We start from the raw sequence: 20,780 nt of genomic DNA on the forward strand, positions 1-20,780 counted from the left end.
TGATAAATTCAAAATCAATTGCATCCATAATCGAATTCAACAGCAGCAAGGTAAATTTAGAAATAGAAAATTGCATAGATAACGGAAATTCAACAGAAAACAGAGCTGAGCTTCGAACAGTGAAGCTCAGTGAAATTCACGATAACAAACTAAAACGAAAGTAATAAATTATATCTTCGCCCTCTTCAAGGACGGTGTTACCCAACTACGTAACAGCAATTGAAACCCGAAAACCCCTCAAGTTCGCGATAAAACAAGTGTGTAGAGTATGGCGAGTGAGCTAAGAGAGCCAAAAGTGCCGAGAGACGAGAGCTCCCTATCTAAAGTCCTCACTCGATAACTCTCTTCATCCCCCATTTAAAATGCATGCTCTCTGTTAGGGTTTTGTATACTAGAAATCACCTTTCGAGTGATTGGATACTGTAAAACTCTAATTGTTATTTTCCAATAAATGCAACAGATTATTTTTTATCATAATGTTGTTATGTTTTACATTTAATGGTAGTTTATTGCATATTTAAATGTATAAGCAAACGTAACAAAATCTAAGTCTTTGTTTTAGTAGACCGGTTGTGGGCGTCGTCCAATTTAACGTAACACGGTCAGTTCTAAAAAAAAATAAGAATTTCACAACGTAGATAGGCCTAGACTACCTATCGTGAAAGGTTGCAATGTCAGTCCGAATATTTCTAAGCCTTATTGAAATAAGATGACGTTGGTGTGGTATAGCACTGAATGGATCTAACAGCAAGACGAGTCTTTATGCTATCTACTGAAAGACGAGGTCTTGATAATTAATTTCTTAATCAATGTACGTTAGCATTGAGCATACGATATTGAGTATCTACTACTTTGACTTACCAAAGGTGCGGGTTTTTCGCCACCCAACGATCTAGGTATATTGGATAGTGGCGATCATTATCTAGCGGTGCTAGGATTGCTATTACGTTGAATCGTGTGCGAGTAGAGTCTCGTTTAATAACATCCACAAGAGGAGCTCGAAACAAGGTTTTATCATTCAAAACTAGCTAGTTGGAGTTTAATTACTCTATGAATAATAAATAAGAGTTTCTTGCTAAGTCCACTCTTGGAGATTAAAATATGTTAATTAATTAAGTCCATAGCAGACAATGATTAATTAATGGATGTTTCTATCTTAAGCGCGGGAAATAAATTAAATGCAATTAAAGGAAACTTAGAATACTTGTAATTTCGGATTTGGAAGGCAGTGCAACATTACTTCTGTAGTGGCTGCTTGTAATATTCCAATATAAGCTTATATTAAATTGTGGGTTCAATTTAATTAGTAAAAAGCTAATTGGGTGAGGCTGGTTCCATGTTCTTCCTTAGATCCCTGACTGGGCCCAATATGTGACTTAATATAAATAGGAGAATAAAGGAGACAGAAAACACAATAATTTTGTTGAGAATTTTTGTCCCCCTCAGAGAAAGAGAGAGTTCAAAATTTTACCTCCTCCGTGAGCTGAGTTCTGTCTTCATTATTCAAGTCCTAGTACGTTGGTGAGATTTGCCCACACAAATATCAGCGTATAGTCCGGGACACTAGTCAGAAGGTCCGAGGTCGAGTACTGAAGATCTTCACGTGGAGAAGACGCAAGCCATCATCGATTCTTGATTGAATCAACAAGGTAAATTGGCTAATTCCGTAGTAAGCATGTTTTAGGGATTTTATATGCTAAAGCATGCTTTAATTCAAGTTATGAGCATGATACATGTGATAATTACGTGAATAGAATTTGTCTAAATAATATGCTAAATAGATCAAATTTATGTGATCGGCAAATTCATGCACGCTTCCGCTACCAACCCCTTCAATTGGTATTAGAGCCAGTCTTTGGCTCTGATTATTTGGATTTAAATTTCGCGAAATTCATGTATGCTTATCCAATTCGATTGCGAAGCATGTTCTTGGTGTTTTGTTTAATTTATTATGCATGATGAACTCAAGAACTATCGAATCAAAGAACTTGAATTGCTCGATCGTACGAGACGTGCAATCCGTCGACGCTCGCGCCGAGACGGATTGCACCACGCACGATCGAGGTAGGGATGTCGAGACAGTGGGAGCCAGGGAGCCACGATCACATGGCGACGCGCTGACGAGCGAGGGCTCGTGCGCGTCGCAGGCCGAGATCGCACGCCCCAGACGCACCCGCGTCAAGACCGACATGGATGCTGGCGTGGTGCGGCGGTTCGACCGAGAACCGGCCGAGACACCGAGACGCGAGGGAACTCCAACCCTAGGCGGAAGGTCCGAGACAGAGTCCCGAGCCACTGGCCGAGACGGACGCGCCAAGTCACGCGCCGTGTGCCGCTGGGATGGGAGCATCGTCGTTCGGATAGGCCGAGACGGGCAACAGCAACTGGCCGAGAGCAGTGCCACCGTCATGCGCGCTGCTGGCCGAGGACCGCGTCACCCGACGTGCCGAGGCGACCGAGAGCGTCAGCATCCTACGGCCGAGAGCAAGTGCACCTGGTGCGCTACACTAGCCTAGACGATGGCGCGCCACCTGCACGCCGGTGGCCGAGACACTGCGCGCGGTGTGATTCGATGACGAACTCGTCGGATCTTCGTCGTTCATCGTTCGTGCGAACCTCGTACGATGAGATAACGATGAAGGATTATTTTAATGATTATTTACTTATTTTATTAAAAGATATCATTATTATTATTATTATTTAATGGATGAGAATAATTTAATAGTTTCCTAATATTTATCTAGATTTAAGGAATATTTTTATTATTTTCTATATCTATGGAAATAAATAATATTATTTTAATTCCTTGATGATATGGATGAGAATAATTTAATAGTTTTCTAATATTTATCTAGATTTAAGGAATATTTTTTTTATTTTCTATATCTATGGAAATAAATAATATTATTTTAATTCCTAGATGATATGTATGCGAATAATTTAATAGTTTCCTAATATTTATATAGATTTAAGGAATATTTTTGTTATTTTCTATATCTATGGAAATAAATAATATTATTTTGATTCCTAAATGATATGGATAAGAATAATTTAATAGTTTCCTAATATTTATATATCTAAGATCCTAAAAACAAGATAGATATGTATGAATACATTAAATAATGAAATTTCTCTTCCTAATCTTGAACTTGGAATTAATTTGAATTTAATTTTTCATGTCTTATTAAGAATTAAATCATTTATTTTAGACATATTTTATAGTAGACATGAATAAGAATTATATTCTACAACAATAATTTCCTAAAGGACGATACCAATTAATAAAAGATTTAATTATCCAGCAAATTAAATACCAACAGAATTTAATCAAGTCTTTCTCTGCCTCAAGGCTAAGGATAATTAAAGAAAAACCATAACCCAAAATATCTAAGCTATAATTACGAACTCAATGTTTGTATATGGTCTCCACCAATTGGTCTGCAACTTATGAAGCTTTTTTCTAATATTATCGCCACCTGCACTGTGGGGACAATAATCCTAAGAAATAGCAAGTTCATATGGCGGACTTCTCAAATATAAATGGTATGAACTAGAATGTGGTTTCCAATATTATCGCCACCTGCTCTGTGGGGACAATAATCCTAAGAAACTACGAGATTTAGAAGTTCACACAGGATTTATGAGATAGCTTGATCTTGTTAGCAGCACATAAGCATTGTTATGGGAGTATGTTGTAGAAATGAGATTCTGTAATGCTAAATTCGGTGGTCTTGCTTAGGCAACATTAGGCGGCCATGCCACTCTGTGGTCTCTGGACTATTCGTCGGTGTTGTGACCAGTTATATTTTAAGATTTTAATGCGTATTGACTTCCTCTGGAGGGTACAAAATTTTAATTTTACAGTTGTAAGATTTTGAAAAGTTTTATGGTTAATCTAATCAAACTTCTTACATAAGTTTATGATAATAGTAAAATACACTATTTTGCAGTGCAAATCAAATCGTCAATATGTCGTTCAATCCTCTTTCTGCAATTCTCAAAGAAAACAAACTCGAGGGCCAAAATTACATAGAATGGAAACAAAATTTGGACATCGTTCTTACAGCTGAAGAGTACAACTTTGTGCTCACAACCCCGCGACCTCCAGTACCGGCGGCTAACGCTGCGGTAGGACTCAGAGATGCACATAGAAAGTGGCATAAGGAGAATGAGATGGCTAAGTGCTACATGTTGGCATCTATGTCTTCAGTACTCAAGCATCGGCATTCTGCCATGGAAACTGCCACTGAAATTATGCAGAATCTCAAGAATCTTTTTGGTACTCAGAATCGAACGGCTAAGTCTCAAGCTTTTCAGAGTATCATGTCGAAGACAATGAAGGAGGGCTCGTCTGTGAGGGACCATGTCCTCGAGATGATGGGCCACCTCAACCAGATTGAGGTGTTGGGAGGGACGATCGATCCCGAGTCCCAGGTAACAATCATCCTTCAAGGTCTTCCCCCTAGCTTCCAGCAGTTCAAGCTCAACTTTGAGATGAACAAAAGGAATTACACCTTTCGAGTGATTGGATACTGTAAAACTCTAATTGTTATTTTCGAATAAATGCAACAAATTATTTTTTGTCATAATGTTGTTATGTTTTACATTTAATGGTTGTTTATTGCATATTTAAATGTATAAGCAAACGTAACAAAGTCTAAGTCTTTGTTTTAGTAGACCGGTTGTGGGCGTCGTCCAATTTAAGGTAACACGGTCAGTTCTAAACAAAGAAAAAAATAAGAATTTCACAACCTAGATAGGCCTAGACTACCTATCGTGAAAGGTTGTAATGTCAGTCCGATTATTTCTAAGCCTTATTGAAATAAGATGACGTTGGTGTGGTATAGCACTGAATGGATCTAACAACAAGACAAGTCTTTATGCTATCTAATGAAAGACGAGGTCTTGATAATTAATTTCTTAATCAATGTACGTTAGCATTGAGCATACGATATTGAGTATCTACTACTTTGACTTACCAAAGGTGCGGGTTTTTCGTCACCCAACGATCCAGGTATATTGGGTAGTGGCGATCATTATCTAGCGGTGCTAGGATTGCTATTACGTTGAATCGTGCGCGAGGAGAGTCTCGTTTGATAACATCCACAAGAGGAGCTCGAAACAAGGTTTTATTATTCGGAACCTAGCTAGTTGGAGTTTAATTACTCTATGAATAATAAATAAGAGTTTCTTGCTAAGTTCACTCTTGGAGATTAAAATATGTTAATTAATTAAGTCCATAGCAGACAATGATTAATTAATGGATATTTCTATCTTAAGCGCGAGAAATAAATTAAATGCAATTAAAAGAAACCCGGAATACTTGTGATTTCGGATTTGGAAGGCAGTGCAATATTATTTCTGTAGTGGCTGCTTGTAATATTCCAATATAGCTTATATTAAATTGTGGATTCAATTTAATTAGTAAAAAGCTAATTGGTTGAGGCCTGTTCTAAATTCTTCCTTAAATCCCTGACTGGACCCAATATGTGACTTAATACAAATAGGAGAATAAAGGAGACAGAAAACACAATAATTTTGTTGAGAATTTTCGTCCCCCTCAGAGAAAGAGAGAGTTCGAAATTCTGCCTCCTCCGTGAGCTGAGTTCTGTCTTCGTTATTCAAGTTCTAGTACGTTGGTGAGATTTACCCACACAAATATCAGCGTATAGTCCGCGACACCAGTCAGAAGGTCCGAGGTCGAGTACTGAAGATCTTCATGTGGAGAAGACGCAAGCCATCATTGATTCTTGATTGAATCAACAAGGTAAATTGGCTAATTCCATAGTAAGCATGTTTTAGGGATTTATATGCTAAAGCATGTTTTAGTTCAAGTTATGAGCATGATACATGTGATAATACGCGAATAGAATTTGTCTAAATAATCTGCTAAATAGATCAAATTTATGTGATCGGTAAATTCATGCACGCTTCCGCTGCCAACCCCTTCACTCTCCTCTTTATATAGGTGCGGGTTTGATCTTCTAGAAGCTTTCGCATAAATCTCCGTTCTGCCCTTCATCTTCTTGATCTCCTCCGTCTGGTCATTTTTCCACAATGCTCACTTTTATCGCCATTTCCTTGCGCCATGCAAACCTCCTTCTCTTCTTCCTGGACCTGGCGAATTCTCTACACACCTGGCTTAAAAAGATGTGTTAGACCCCGTAAATGTATGAATTTAACCCCTTAATCAATGCATGAAATTAGCCTTATCAGAGCCCTACGCCTATCTATATATAGAAAGCCCAACGCAAGTAGGAGGAAAGGACGGACATGGGGATACACTAAGATACATCTTAGAATTCAACTCTCTTCGAGGGCTGAAATGGGAGCTCATCTTACTTCACAATCATAATTTCTGTCACATGCACACACTTGGGTTCCAGTTTTAGTGGGGTGGTAGTTTTAAATCAAGTTTGGAGTTGTGTAACACTGTCCCGAGAAGGGGCGAAGATACAATCTGCTATTTTCTTGCGTTTGCTACTTTTAGTTTTAAGTTTCCATGATGTTATCAAATTTAAATGTTTTGTGTGCGAAGTAAATTCGATGATATGGTTTCAGCTTACCTTGGTTAATTCTGTCGCTTTTTAGCATGTAGAATCTGAACTTCTGACTTATGATTTTTGCTTAGTTGCGAAGAAATCATGGATAAAGTGTTTTAGGAAGTTAGATCTGGGTGTTCGTAGCATCGTAGAGTAGATCTAGTTTGGTTTGTGTTGTTTGAAGGTATGATAATGTCTGATTTAGTTTCTGAGGTGGTAGATCTGATAGCTGATGTGTGATTTCTGCATGATTACGGCTAAGTCGTTAATTTACGTAGATGTAGTTTAATTCCTTAGCATAGATCTGAAGCTCTCCTATATAAGGGAGGAAATTACAAATAAACTCTTATACTATAGATATGAGGAAATTACAACTGATGTCAAGAGGGCTCGAACTCGGCACCTCATGCAATAATGTCTAAGCTCCTTGCCACTAGGACAAAGGCTCTGGACATCTGAAGCTGCAAGTTTGTTAAGTTAAGATTGTTGGGTTACAAGTGTTCGGAAATGTTCAGATCTGATTATTCTCTGTTTTCTTTTGATGATGTGAGGAAGATGAAGTTGTTAGGAAATGTTTACTTTATTGTACGTTTTGCAGAAGACTGACACTCGTTTGTTTTACTTTGTTAGGCCATTTCCGGAAATTACAGTATGAGTTGATCAAGTAGATTTTAGTTCCGTTTAGCAAGTGGATCAGTTTAGTTAGTTCAGTCTTCTATTTCATTAAATCAGGTAGTTTAACTTAACCTACCATGTAAAGCGTGGCAGCAGCCATTCCCATTTTGTCCTCAACAAATGTAGAACACATCGTCTCTGTGAGATCGATCCTTACTTCCCTTTACTAGTCTATAGTATTGTGGGTTAAGGTTTTGAAATGCCCTGAGTTCCTCCATTTGCGCACTTAAGGTTGGATTAAGTCAAGTTGATCAGTTTGAATTTCCACTGGATCCACTCACCGGCATTCGCAGGTAAAAGATATACAGGATCAGGTTGACAATCTAACTTGTGCAGTTCAGAACGACAGGAGAAAATTCAGAATCAAGGCAGAAGCAGTTCAATTATGTTTGGTAATTCCATTATTGTTTTTAGTCGTTTGTCTATGGGTAGCTAACGAATTCTAGGAATTTCAAAATAACTTATTATGTTTATTTAATTTCGATTTTAACATTCAAGACTTCATTTACTCAGTTCAGTTTGTGCGATTACATAATTTCGATTGTTTGACAAACAATGATTACATAATTTAATAATATGTGGGAGAATTATCAACACTATACTCAATATTCCTATAATGGTAAAGCTAAAAATGATGACTTTTTAAGGGTATTATGAATTGTTTGGAATTGTATGCATATGATATCCGACAAACCCTTGCATGTAACTACTTTTTTCATTATTTGGGAAGTGTGATTAGCCCTAGTATAATCAATATTGGATGTTTAAATTGTTTATTGGTAAAGTAAAGTAGTTAAATGAATGTCCCTAGAATTTATTATTTGCTTGATTTTTATTATTTACTTTGTGCTTATTTTTTTATTTGCCTGATTTTTGTTATTAATTTGGTTGAAGGGTTGTGGTAAGCAATGTATGAGGTGCTCCCTTCCAAGTTTATACATACCAATTCTCTTCACAATCTCAATACTAAAATTTGCAATACACACACGAGATAAACTAATAACTCCAATTGCAACCAAAATTCAGAGATCTAGAAAGGGAGCAGAAAGTTTATCGAAGCAATTTCTTCACAATTTCACATCGAATTTTCTTTCGCAAATCAAATAAATAAGGAAGAAGCCGTGAGAGAGGAAGAAGAGACTGCCGATTTTTGTACACCAAGGGAATTGCACAATCAACCACCAAAAGGTAAACACAAACACCATCGTCCTTTTTATTCCAAAATGTGGTGGTACAATGCAATATATTTCTTTTTTTAAAAAATTTATTAAATTGATTTATCCAGAGGCAGAGCGTGTAATTTTGTGGGGAAATAATACACGTCAATGGCTTATTTTAAATAGATTTAACAAATGGGTAGTTTGACACATTCTTATATTTTGTGAGGGAAATAATAAGAAAAAGAAGATTTTAAAAAGAGAAAAACCCAAGCATTATTCTGAAAAACTCAGGTGCCTCAATCTCGATCTTATTCGAAAAAATTATCGTTGGTTAAAATGATAAAACGCTCAAGAAGACAGTACTGCAATTAGCTGCCCATACAGAATCAGCATAGTTTTCTTTCTGTAGCAAAGACCAGACAAGTGAAATTGTAACTGAACAGTGGAAGCAAGAAAACGAATTCATTTATTCTTCAATTTAAGTTTGCTAAGGGATGAGAATATATTTATAAAAGAGAAGTCATCCAAACCGCAGTTCAAACTTCTGGTTTCCAGAAATTATCAATGCAGCCATATACTGTACCGAAATTCCAACATTACGAGTTCAAAATCAAAACACCAATTTTTCCCACAGCCTTCTCATGCATGCCTTCTCATTGGAAGGCCAAACAACTCAATGGTGCTTTACCTCAAATAGACCATCTGGTCCTGCATTACCACATATCCAAGTCAATATAACGATATCACTTCAATCCAGAAAAATCAAATCAACCAAAGGAATAAGATTGATGCACTGAAGCCACTACTCCGTGAAGGATGTTCTCTAGAATGCACAAACAAATACTTCTGTGACGTGCAATTCACCTCATTAATTCATGAAATAAGCATCCTTGGTGTTTTCAAATACATAAGATTTACATATCAGCTCACTTAGCTTCTAAGTTTATCGAGTCCTGGCGAAAATAACCGACTTCTAAGCTTTAAATATGATGCATTTTAGGGTGAAAGCATGTGTTCTCCACTCGAAAACTCAAATAAATTAAGCTTAAACTAAAAAGAATTCTCTCAGGTACATACCAAGAATGATTAGATCAAGGCCGTTTGATAGAATTAAACAATTTATCAGTTATATAAGATTTATTTCCTTAAGAAATAAAGTTTTTTAAGGAATCAAAATAAACCCACAAAAAAGTTGAATAAACGACTGACTTAACAGAAACACATAGCAAGTAGATTAGACAGATTACTTAACAGAAATATTACATTAATAATACTCTCTATGTCCCTAAAAAGTATGAACTATTTCTTTAGTAGTCTGTCCCTGAAAAGTATGAACTTTCTAGTTTTGGAATAGTTAAACAACACAATACATCCACGTCATTTTATTTACAACTTATAATACCATTACACTACACTACTAATGATGTGGAGCCTACTCTCCACTAGTGCTACTTAAACTATCCTTTATCTCTTTCTCTGTTCCTTTACCATATATTAAAAGTTAAAACTCGTGCCGAACCAAATGTTTATACTTTTAAGGGATAGAGGGAGTATTAAAATAGGACTTACATCTTCGCAGAGTTGAATATACTCTAAATTTGGCAAAACAATATTGCCTCTAATACAAGTTAAAATTCTAATAGAAATACAAAATAAGGTCATTATGAGAGTTTCCAAAAGCTTTAATAGATAGATAAACACTTTCATGTAGGCAATACACAGAAAACATACAAAGACAAACAAGCATTGTCGAAACAAACATTTTAAGCAATAAATCATATGAAGAAGGGGGAACTCACCCCAAGGAAACTCTTTATTGCGGATATGCAAATATGGATATGCCTGCAACAAAAGTTATGGTATCATATCAGCATCATTGACAATTCTCCACAAAGATACAATCTTGGCATTTTCATAAAATAAAATAAATAAATAGATCATTCATTGTTACAGGAGGCTCGTCATGGTGCGCATGCCCCTTGGAGAGGATAAACACAGCGAGACTAGAACACGCCACTATTCCCAAATATGTTATCTTCTCCCATTTCGAAGCCTCGGCTAAATTCAACACGAGGAAACAAATTAGACAATGACACAATCAGATCAAATAAATCGAGTTGAATCACAAGAAATTATTCAAATTGAAAGCCTAAATCGATTCTCCCCAAACGGAAAAAAACCCTAGATTCCATAACCACAAATAGAAATGCAGAAAAAATTGAAGCACAAAAAAGATCATACCAGCTTCATCGTGATGGGATGAAGCGGAGAAAGAGCGCTTGGAGGCGGGTGAGACGCGGGGGGTGGAGGGCCCACCACGTAGGGCGGAGCGGAGGCCAGATCTCACAATCGCCGACGTCATTTTTGTGTATTTTTTCCCTTGCCGATTAAACCAGAAAACGGAAAATGTTAGTCACGGTTATATACGAAATATTCCTCACCTACACTGTTTTATCATTTGCAAAATTCCCCACAATTAAACAAATCTGAAAAAAAACTAGTAGTGATAACTAATAATGGCGTTATAAAAGCATCCATAACGCATGCGGGCCGGACCGCACCTGGGTCCCAGCCCGCGTCCTGCGCGTTAAACATCTCTATTTTCCGGCCTGGGACGTTCCCGGTGACGCAGTCGCGAGTTAGCCGTGCCCATGACGCACATCGCGAGTCCCGACCCGGCGTTAGATGTCTTCGGGCCGGGCCGCAAGTCCCCTCGTTTTTTTATTTTTATTTTTATTTTCATCTTGTTTGCCTATTTATACACTTGTGGTGCTCCATTCTTCCACACTTTCTCAATTTCAATCCGTTTTTATTCTAATATTTTCGGCTTCTATGGAGTGGTTTAACAGTGACCAACGACAGATGGACGATTTCGTCAACGCCAACAACTGGCACGTGCCGCCGTCGCCCGACCCAAATGCAACGCCTAGTCCGGGGTTGGCTACCAACATGGAAATAACATCGCCAGTTAGCACTGATGAGTACGACATCAGTGATATGGAGCCCGCTGAAGAGAGGGGCAAGGTTGCGGATGAGGAGGGGCCGAAGATGTATAGTCCATAGGAGACATTGTGGCTGTCCAGGAACTTCGTCGACGTCTCCGAGGATCCTATAATCGGCAACCAGCGGAGCGGCAAAGTGTTCTGGCAGCGGATTGCAGATAAGTACAACGCTGGTCAACCTAGAGGGTCTTTCGAGCTTAGCTAGGTGAAGCTACACAAGCATTGGGGTTGGGTCCAGAAGGAGATGAACAAGTGGAATGGCAAGTGGACTAACGTAGTCCGGATGTGGCCGAGCGGGCACATCGAGATGGACCTCGTGGAGAAGGCCAGGGCGGAGTTCTTCTTGTGCGGGAAGAAGCAGTTCAAGTACTTCGACCTTTGGAAAATTTCGAGAAGAGTCCGATATACACCGGTGGGGCAGAACCGGTGGCAAGTGGGGCGCCGAAGAGAACCAAAGTTTCTGTCGCCGGACACTACTCTTCGAACAAAGGAGGTCCGCCAATCGACCTCAACGTGACAGACCACGCCATCTTCCTCTCATCCCCTGGTACTCAAAGCCGTCCGATGGGCACAAAGGCGACAAAGAGGAAAGCGAAGGGGAAGGCAACTGTGAGCTACTCCTTATGCCGCCGTCGCCCAATCCTTCCCTGGATAAGATATCCGACTCTATGTCGGATATGAGTATTACGTTGCGGATGGGCCAGCTAACGGAGTTGACATCGAAGGATACCTCGACAATGTCGGAGTTCGAGATCGAGTTGCACCATGAGATGATCGCCTACCTTCGCGCACAAAGAAGACAGAGTAGTTTTTTTTAAAATTTTTAGGATTTGTAATTTTCTTTTTCTAGGATTTGTAATTTTTTTTCTAGGATTTGTAAATTTCTTTCTCTAGGATTTTTAATTTTCTTTTACTAGGATTTGTAATTTTCTATTTTTCGACTGAACAATGAATTTTCCCAGTTTTAATTGTTCAACGTATTCTATTTTACGAGTAAAATAGGTTGGAGTTGTGAATAGTGCAATTTAATAGTTGTGTCCCTGGATGGGGCCTGTAGGGTCAGAGGAGTTGTGGCATGGGACTCAAATTTAGGGGAATGATGACGTGGAGTGAACTTGGGGCCTGAATTGGGGACGGGGTTGTGGATGCTCTAAATACTTGAGTCAACTATTTTGAGTTCAATTCCATTTTATAACTAAAATTAATGATAATATAAAATGTACTCCCTCCGTTCCGCGGTAGTAGAGTCATTTCATTTTCTGCACTCGTTTTAGAAAATGATAATAAATAGTTAAAATGAAGAGAAAATAAAGTAAGTAACAAAATAAGTTTAATAAGAGTCTTATCTACATTATTATGTCTCTTATTTTACCTTTTCTCCACTTTAACTATTTATTATCATTTTTTACAAACGAGTATAGAAAATGAAATGACTCAACTACCACGGAACAGAGAGAGTACATATTATGTACTAGTACTTACTACCTTTGTCCCATTTAAATTATAAATAGTAACTTAAGTCAACTATTTTGAGTTCAAATTCAATTTTATAACTAAATTTAATAATCATATATTGTGCATTATATTATATACTTCCTACTACCTCCGTCCGCGAATAGGAGTCCCGTTTTCCATTTTAGTCCGTCCGCGAATAGGAGTCCCAGTTCACTTTTACCATAAATGGTAGTCTCATCTTCCACTAACTCATTTCACTTACATCTCATTTAAAACTAATATGTACAAGTGGGACCTCTATTTCACTAACTTTTATTGCCCACTTTTCTTAACATTTCTTAAAACCCGTGCCGCCAAGAAATGAGACTCCTAATGACGGACGGAGGGAGTACTTCCCATTTAACATGATCGTCTTGATTTTATGTTTGATTCAATCAAGAGGTCATTTTCTACTTTTGGAATAAACTCCTCTCTTCTCTCTCACCGAAATATTCAAATACATTTTTCTCTATTTTACTCTACTCAACAATTCCTCATAAAATCTCGTGCAGTTCAAGATTGTGACAATTTTGAATGGATCGGAGGGAGTAAAATACTACATCCAACCATTTAAATCGTCCGTGAAAATTAATCTTAATCTATTTGTGGTAAATTTCCTTATATAATGAGGTCAATCTTATTTTCAATAACAATAGTTTAGGCATATTGTTTCTTTATCTTTCTCTTAATTTACCAACTTTGTAGTAAAACTTGTGTCTTCCACAATCAAGACTATTTTAAAGGAAGAATATTGGTATAAATACAACTCCTTTCGCCCACCATTAATCATCCGTAAATAATTGTCATATTTACTTTTTACAATTTTTAGTACTCTCTTCGTCCATTATAATTTGTCACCATTGGACTCTGCACGAGTTTTAAGAAATATAATAGAAAATGAGTTGAAAAGTTAGTGGCATATGGATCCTACCTTTATGTACTCCCCCATCCCACTTTAAGAGTCCCGGTTTACCATATTTGTGTGTCCTACTTTAGGAGTCACAGTTGAAATATTCCATAAATGGTAATAGGTCCACATTACATTATTTTTTTTACTCACATTTTATTATAAAACTAATATATAAAAGTAGAATCCACATTCAATTATCCTTTTTCACTAACTTTCCTTTACATTTCTTAAAACCCGTGCCGAACTTAAATAAGACTCCTAAAGTGAGGCGGAGGGAGTATTAGTTTTATAGTAAAATGTGAGTAAGAATGAGTTATTGGAATGTGGGGTCTACTACCAAAAATAGTAAAAGTGAAAGGTGACAAATTTTTATGGAGGGACGAAAATGAAAATAGGGACGAGTGAGTAATAGAGTTCACATTTTACTAACTTTATATTACTCACATTTTATTATAAAATTAAGGCAAAACAGGTCATTGTACTAATACGTTTTATTTCATTAGGTGTTATACAAATTTTTGGTTCATTAGGTACTTGTGCCACCGCATTTTGTTTCATTAGATTCTTTAACACATTTTTAAGAGATTTTTATAATTTTATTTTTATAATTGGTGGGATCTTATTTAATGAACTTCAAAATTTAATCAACCTTTTTTTGTTAATTAAATTTATTTATTTATTTGTATTTTTTTAGAATTAGTTCAGTTGTGATGTGACGAAAGATAGATTGTGACTCGGTATGTGTGTGCCAACTGGCTAGGAGGGTACCTAGACTTAGTTGTGCCGTTAGGTCTGTGTCTATCTTCCCTATCAAAAACCTCAACTCACTTCTACTGGCTAGTATAGTGGAGTAAAGGACCGATCTCACAGAGATGGATGTAGGCGTTATACACTCGCGATGACATTCTATGAAAGGGTTGGTTTGCTACAACGCTTTGGGGCTGAGTTTTAACTTGGCGTAAATAAAATGGAACTACACCTATCCTAACCAATAAGTAACTAGGTGCTTTATGATACAGGATGTGTACGTGAAGCTGAAAGATGGACTACTAGTGTGCATGTGAAAAGTGAAATCTTACTTTAAAAGGATAGACAAAAGTAAAAAGGAATAATAAACAAAACACATAAAAGCAACAAAAGCAACTCAGTGGTCCCAGCCTTAGGTTTTGACCCCATCTTCTTCAACAAGCAACGAAAATGACATGAAATCGAAACTCCATTGATGAATACTCGAAATCAAACTAAAAAACTCAGATCTAACTCAAAATCAAGCCACAAAATCTAGATCTAGGCGAGAAATTAACTATGGCAACTAAATCATGGAGAAAGCAACAGATGTATAAACTGACTAACACGCGGGGTGGCGAAAATGAAACAAAACCTAGATCTAGGCATTTTTAGAAGAAATGTGCAATTAAAACTTGGAGAAACTTGAAGAAACACTAGATCTAACTTAACTAGGCAGATTCAAGCACGAAAATAACAAAGATCAACGTAAAACTACTCGATCTATCTAACTAGGCTGAAAAAAAGCAATAATAAGCGAAAAATTAAAACAAACCAAAAGAGATCTATTGCAATAACGGTATTCAAGCCAAAAGATGTCTCCAACAAGGGTTAAACTAAGAACAACGTTGAATGCAAGGTAAAACAAGTGCTAAATCTTAAGAAAACATAGAACAAAGCAAGTAAAGATTGTTGGCTCCTCGGAAATGGAATAAACTTCTAGAACTACAGTGATAAATTGGTTGGAACGAACGGTGGACTCCTTCTTCCGGCAGGTGGCCAGAAACTTCAAGTGAAAGCTAACTAACTAAAGCTATCTATGAGAGTGAAGTAGAGCTAATCTCCATGGACATGTTTCTTCAATGTTGATCTTCTATTTATAGGGCGACCTGCCCCAATTCCTAGGGCTGCTTCTTCTCTTGAGTTAACGATCATGCCCCTTCTAGATGGATGATCATTTGTAGCAATCCACTCCATCTTGTGCTCATACTTCATGGCGTTCATCTTGATCAGTATTGCACATTCACCTGAATTTCTTCCAACCCTTTCCTCATGACTTGTATCTAACCCTGCCCACTTTAGCAACTATTTTTGTAGATATTATTCAATTAAGCACATAATCCTGACCCGTAACAAGGCCTAGAACGAGACTTATCAAGTTACAATATCGACTCCAGAATCATTAGTATCAATTTATATATTTAACATGTTCCAATGATTCTTGAGTCGATATTGCAACTGAATTAATTTTAAAATAAATAAGAGGAAAAATAAATAAATTATAAAGTCTGTTAAATAAATATTACCAAAGAACCTCTTAAATAAAGAGTATTAGTCATTATTACAAGACTCTAACGGAACAATAAACAAATTCATCAACAATCCACCATCAAAGTAACTATTCATCATGTCTTAGACAATTAAGTTTAATGAATTTAAACAATACAAACAAACAAAGTCAAGTTAGATTCATTCCCATCTATAAATCAATCCACATGTCTATCCTAAACAATAATCAAAGCAATTCCATGGAGGAATTCAAGCTCAAAAGCTTAGAAATCAAAGAATATACCTTGAGTAGTAGGAAATTGAAGCAAAAAATAGCTCTTGAAGATGAAAACTTGGATTGGGATGAGGGAGTTGGTGTGTGGGTGTGTGAATTTGATAAAAAAAAGTTGAATTTGTGAAGTAAGAGGCGAGGTGTTGGGCTAGGGTTCTTGAATGAAAGATTGGAAGAATGAAGAGAGAACTAACCTTCAATAAGCTGAAATCGCGCCGTTGAAATCTTAGCAGTCCCTGAGATGTTTCTGACGTAGTGACTGTGGGTGATGTTCGGGCTGCTGAAGCCGAGTTAGCATCTTAACCCACACTACATTCTAAGCTTTTTTTTTGTAGAGACATTGGTGAGTGAATTGTGGGGGTTTGAGAAAATCAATTGGAATGTGAGCTCTTACTAAAATCTCTCATTCTCATGTGCGTGAGTGTGGATTTTACAAACCCATTAGGACTAGTCCTAGTGCTTTGTTTGGTCTTCGTGTAGGTACATTATGGCTCCCATTACCATGGCGAAAATGTTTTTAATGGTCGTCAAATAAAGATGGACCGCTATCATCATAATGAGAATTTCCGAAGGAATAGAGGATATGTGGAAAATGACTATGAGGCACGACTCGATGACCCTACGAAAAACATCAATCACATCATGCCCGAGTTCCATGGCAAGTTTAATCACCATGTCAACTTGAATTGAGAATTTCAAGTGGATAAAATTTTCTCACTTCAGAACTATTCGAAAGGGGATAATGTGAGATTAGTCATTGTCGAGTTTAGAGGTCAAGCCAACGCATGGTGGACTGATATTATGAGACGACAGAGAATGACCAAAGATGAGGACTTGGCTAGAGCTCAATGAATTGATAATGAGAAGCTTTTAGCCACAGTCTTACAACCACATGATTTAAGGGGAACTTCAAGGCTTGTGATAAAGATCTAAGAGCGTGATGGGTTATTACTATGAACTTTTCTTGAAGAGCAAAGTGTGCATTGAAGAAGGGGAGGAAGCAACCTGATAGGGCTCGTTACAAGCATGATTTTATAGGGGTTTATTACACTAACATGGTCGATAATGTGTGAAAAAGTGGTGAATTTGAGTGTGCAGGAGCTATAAAGTGTTGAAGCGGCAAAGTGCAGGAACAACTTGATCAACTCGGGAAAGAAGCGAAAAATGATCAGAATCGAAGATAAGTTGATCAGTTGCAGACAAGTAATGAAGCCTGCTTAGACAACAAGTTGATCAAGTGGAGTTCACCACAAGAGATGATGAGTCATAGGAGAGAGAAGAAAAGATATCATCTCAAGGGCATTAATGTCAACACAGGATGGGCTTACCCTAGGGATTTGGGCCCAATGCCATCATATAAATAGTAGAGAGAGTGCACACAAGAACAGTTCAACGTCATCATCCTTTTTCATCAACACATTCCACACTTGGCACTTTTTCGTAGCATGGAGTAAGCATGTTAGCAGCAATCGGAGTCGTCGTTCCACCCCTACTTTCATCTCTTCTTCCCCGTCAAGGAAGGAGGGACCTGGGTCTGCCAAGAAGTCTTCGTAGTTTGTGATTTCCTTACACCCCGAGGGGTCAAACAATTTCTACTCTGTTTTTAGTTCATCTTTTCCGTAGCTTAGTTGTTTTTAATGTTTTTTGCTCAAATGCTATTCTAGTTACTTTCCATTGCGGATCGACCTTTAAATCCTTGTTTGGAATTCTATTTTAGTTGCGTGTTTTGAAGATCGTTTATGAAATGAAGTTTTTAATGCAAGTTGTTTTGGATCTAATGTTCTCTGATTTAATTGTTTTCGTTAGTTTTAGTTCCATCTTGTTTATGATTTTTCGTAGTTAGATCTGAGTTTTTAGTTCGTCAACTTGCATGAGAATAGGGTACATACTTTAGATTTGTTTTCTTTACGTCAAATTTACATGGATATGTGCTTGATTTGTCTGATTTCTGTTTTTATATTTGTTGCTCTGTTTAGATTTGTTGTAGGTGTTTTTGTTTAGCTGCTTAGCGAAAAGAATGTTGAAGTTCGTCAGAATAGGAGTTCCTGTCACCTTTTCGTTATTTACAGCTTTTAGGTAATGCGTTTATTTGTGTCAGTGGTCCCAAGTTACTTTTATCTTTTCATCCTAGTTAAGTTGATCAACCCAGCATGTTCCTAGTTTTTAGTTTGTCTAGTCTAGATTGATTAGTTCAGTTTAGTAAGTTGATCAGTTCTTGTTTCTTAGTTTAAACTTAACCCGCTGAAAAGCGTGGCCGCAGCCTGAAGGGGCTGGCAGCGGAAGCGTGCGTTCAAAACGGATCACATGAATTTGATCTATTTAGCAGATTATTTAGACAAAATCTATTCGCGTAATTATCACATGTATCATACTCATAACTTGAATTAAAACATGCTTTAGCACATAAAATTCCTAAAACATGCTTACTACGGAATTAGCCAATTTACCTCGTTGATTCAATCAAGAATCGATGATGGCTTGCTCCGTCTCCACGTGAAGATCTTCAATACAAGACCTCGGATCTTCTGACTGGTGTCCCGGACTATACGCTGATATTTGTGTGGGCAAATCTCACCAACGTACTAGGACTCGAATAATGGAAGACAGAACTCAGCTCACGGAGGGAGCACAATTTTTGAAAACTCTCTCAAGAGGGAGGGACGAAAATTTTGTAAAATAATTGTTTTGTTTTCTGTCTCCTTTATTCTCATATTTATATAAGTCACATATGGGCCCAGTCAGGGATCTAAGGAAGAATCTGGAACAGGCCTCACCCAATTAGCTTTTTACTAATCAAATTGAACCCATAATTTAATATAAGCTTATATTTGAATATTACGAGCAGCCACTACAGAAGTAATATTGCACTGCCTTCCAAATCCGAAATTACAAGTATTCCGAGTTTCCTTTAATTGTATTTGATTTATTTCCCGCGCTTAAGATGGAAACATCCATTAATTAATTAATGTCTGCTATAGACTTAATTAATTAACATATTTCGAATTCCAAGAGTGGACTTAGCAAGAAACTCTTATTTATTATTCATAGAGTAATCAAACTCCAACTAGCTAGGTTCCGAATAATAAAACCTCGTTTCGAGCTCCTCTTGTGGATGTTATCAAACGAGACTCTCCTCGCGAACGTTTCAACATAATAGCAATCCTAGCACCTCTAGATAATGATCACCACTACCCAATATACCTGGATCGTTGGGTTACGAAAAACCCACACCTTTGGTAAGTCAAAGTAGTGGATACTCAATATCGTATGCTCAATGCTAACGTACATTGATTAAGAAATTAATTCTCAAGACCTCATCTTTCAGTAGATAGCATAAAGACTCGTCTTGCTGTTAGATCCATTCAGTGCTATACCACACCAACGTCATCTTATTTCAATAAGGTTTAGAAATAATCGGACTGACATTGCAACCTTTCGCGATAGGTAGTCTAGGCCTATCTAGGTTGTGAAATTCTTATTTTTCTTTGTTTAGAACTGACCGTGTTACCTTAAATTGGACGACGCCCACAACCGGTCTACTAAAACAAAGACTTAGACTTTGTTACGTTTGCTCATACATTTAAATATGCAATAAACAACCATTAAATGTAAAACATAACAACATTATGACAAAAATAATCTGTTGCATTTATTGGAAAATAACCATTAGAGTTTTACAGTATCCAATCACTCGAAAGGTGATTTCTAGTATACAAAACCCTAACAATCTCCCACTTATACTCAGAACAGCTTTCGAGTATACAAAATAGTAGTGCACACGTCTAAATTTCTCCCACTTATACTGAAAGCGAGTTGAGGTCTTGAATGAGTCGAACTCCCATCCCTTCAACGTGGCTATCGAACGGTTTTACCGCCAAAGCCTTTGTAAAAGGATCTGCCAGGTTGTTCTCTGACTCAATCTTGACCACTTTTATGTCTCCTCTCTGCACTATATCTCTAATGATATGATACTTCCGCTCTATGTGTTTGCTCGCTTTGTGAGCTCTTGGTTCTTTTGAGTTTGCCACAACACCAGAATTGTCACAATAAATGGTGATGCTCTTGGGCAGATTCGAAACCACACCTAAATCCATAAGAAAGTTCTTGAGCCGTACAGCCTCTTTTGCAGCCTCCGAAGCGGCCACATACTCAGCTTCCATGGTCGAGTCTGCGATGCATTTCCGCTTCACACTCTTCCAAATTACGGCTCCACCTCCTAAGGTGAACACATATCTTGAAGTAGAATTTCTCGAGTCCAGATCAGCTTGAAAGTCTGAGTCAGTATATCCCAAAGGACAGAGCTCGGCTGCATTGTAAACTAGAGCATAGTCCTTAGTCCGTTTAAGGTACTTGAGTATGTTCTTTACGGCAGTCCAATGTCCTTGGCCCGGATCCGACTGATATCTTGCCACCATGCCAACAGCAAAACAA

General features: G+C 37.5%; 1 protein-coding gene across 1 annotated transcript; it reads right to left on the reverse strand.

The window, feature by feature from the left end:
• Nucleotides 1-8,820: 8,820 nt before the first annotated feature.
• LOC121767291 (cytochrome c oxidase subunit 6a, mitochondrial-like) lies at nucleotides 8,821-10,853 on the reverse strand. The gene is made up of 4 exons (XM_042163532.1): nucleotides 10,619-10,853; nucleotides 10,329-10,435; nucleotides 10,177-10,219; nucleotides 8,821-9,085 (listed from the first exon to the last, which is right to left on the reverse strand). The coding sequence occupies exons 1-4, from the start codon at nucleotides 10,737-10,739 to the stop codon at nucleotides 9,051-9,053; spliced, it is 306 nt and encodes a 101-aa protein (XP_042019466.1). The 5' UTR covers nucleotides 10,740-10,853; the 3' UTR covers nucleotides 8,821-9,050.
• Nucleotides 10,854-20,780: the final 9,927 nt, after the last annotated feature.

Source organism: Salvia splendens, chromosome 15 (assembly GCF_004379255.2).
Source record: "Salvia splendens isolate huo1 chromosome 15, SspV2, whole genome shotgun sequence".
NCBI classification, from domain to species: domain Eukaryota; kingdom Viridiplantae; phylum Streptophyta; class Magnoliopsida; order Lamiales; family Lamiaceae; genus Salvia; species Salvia splendens.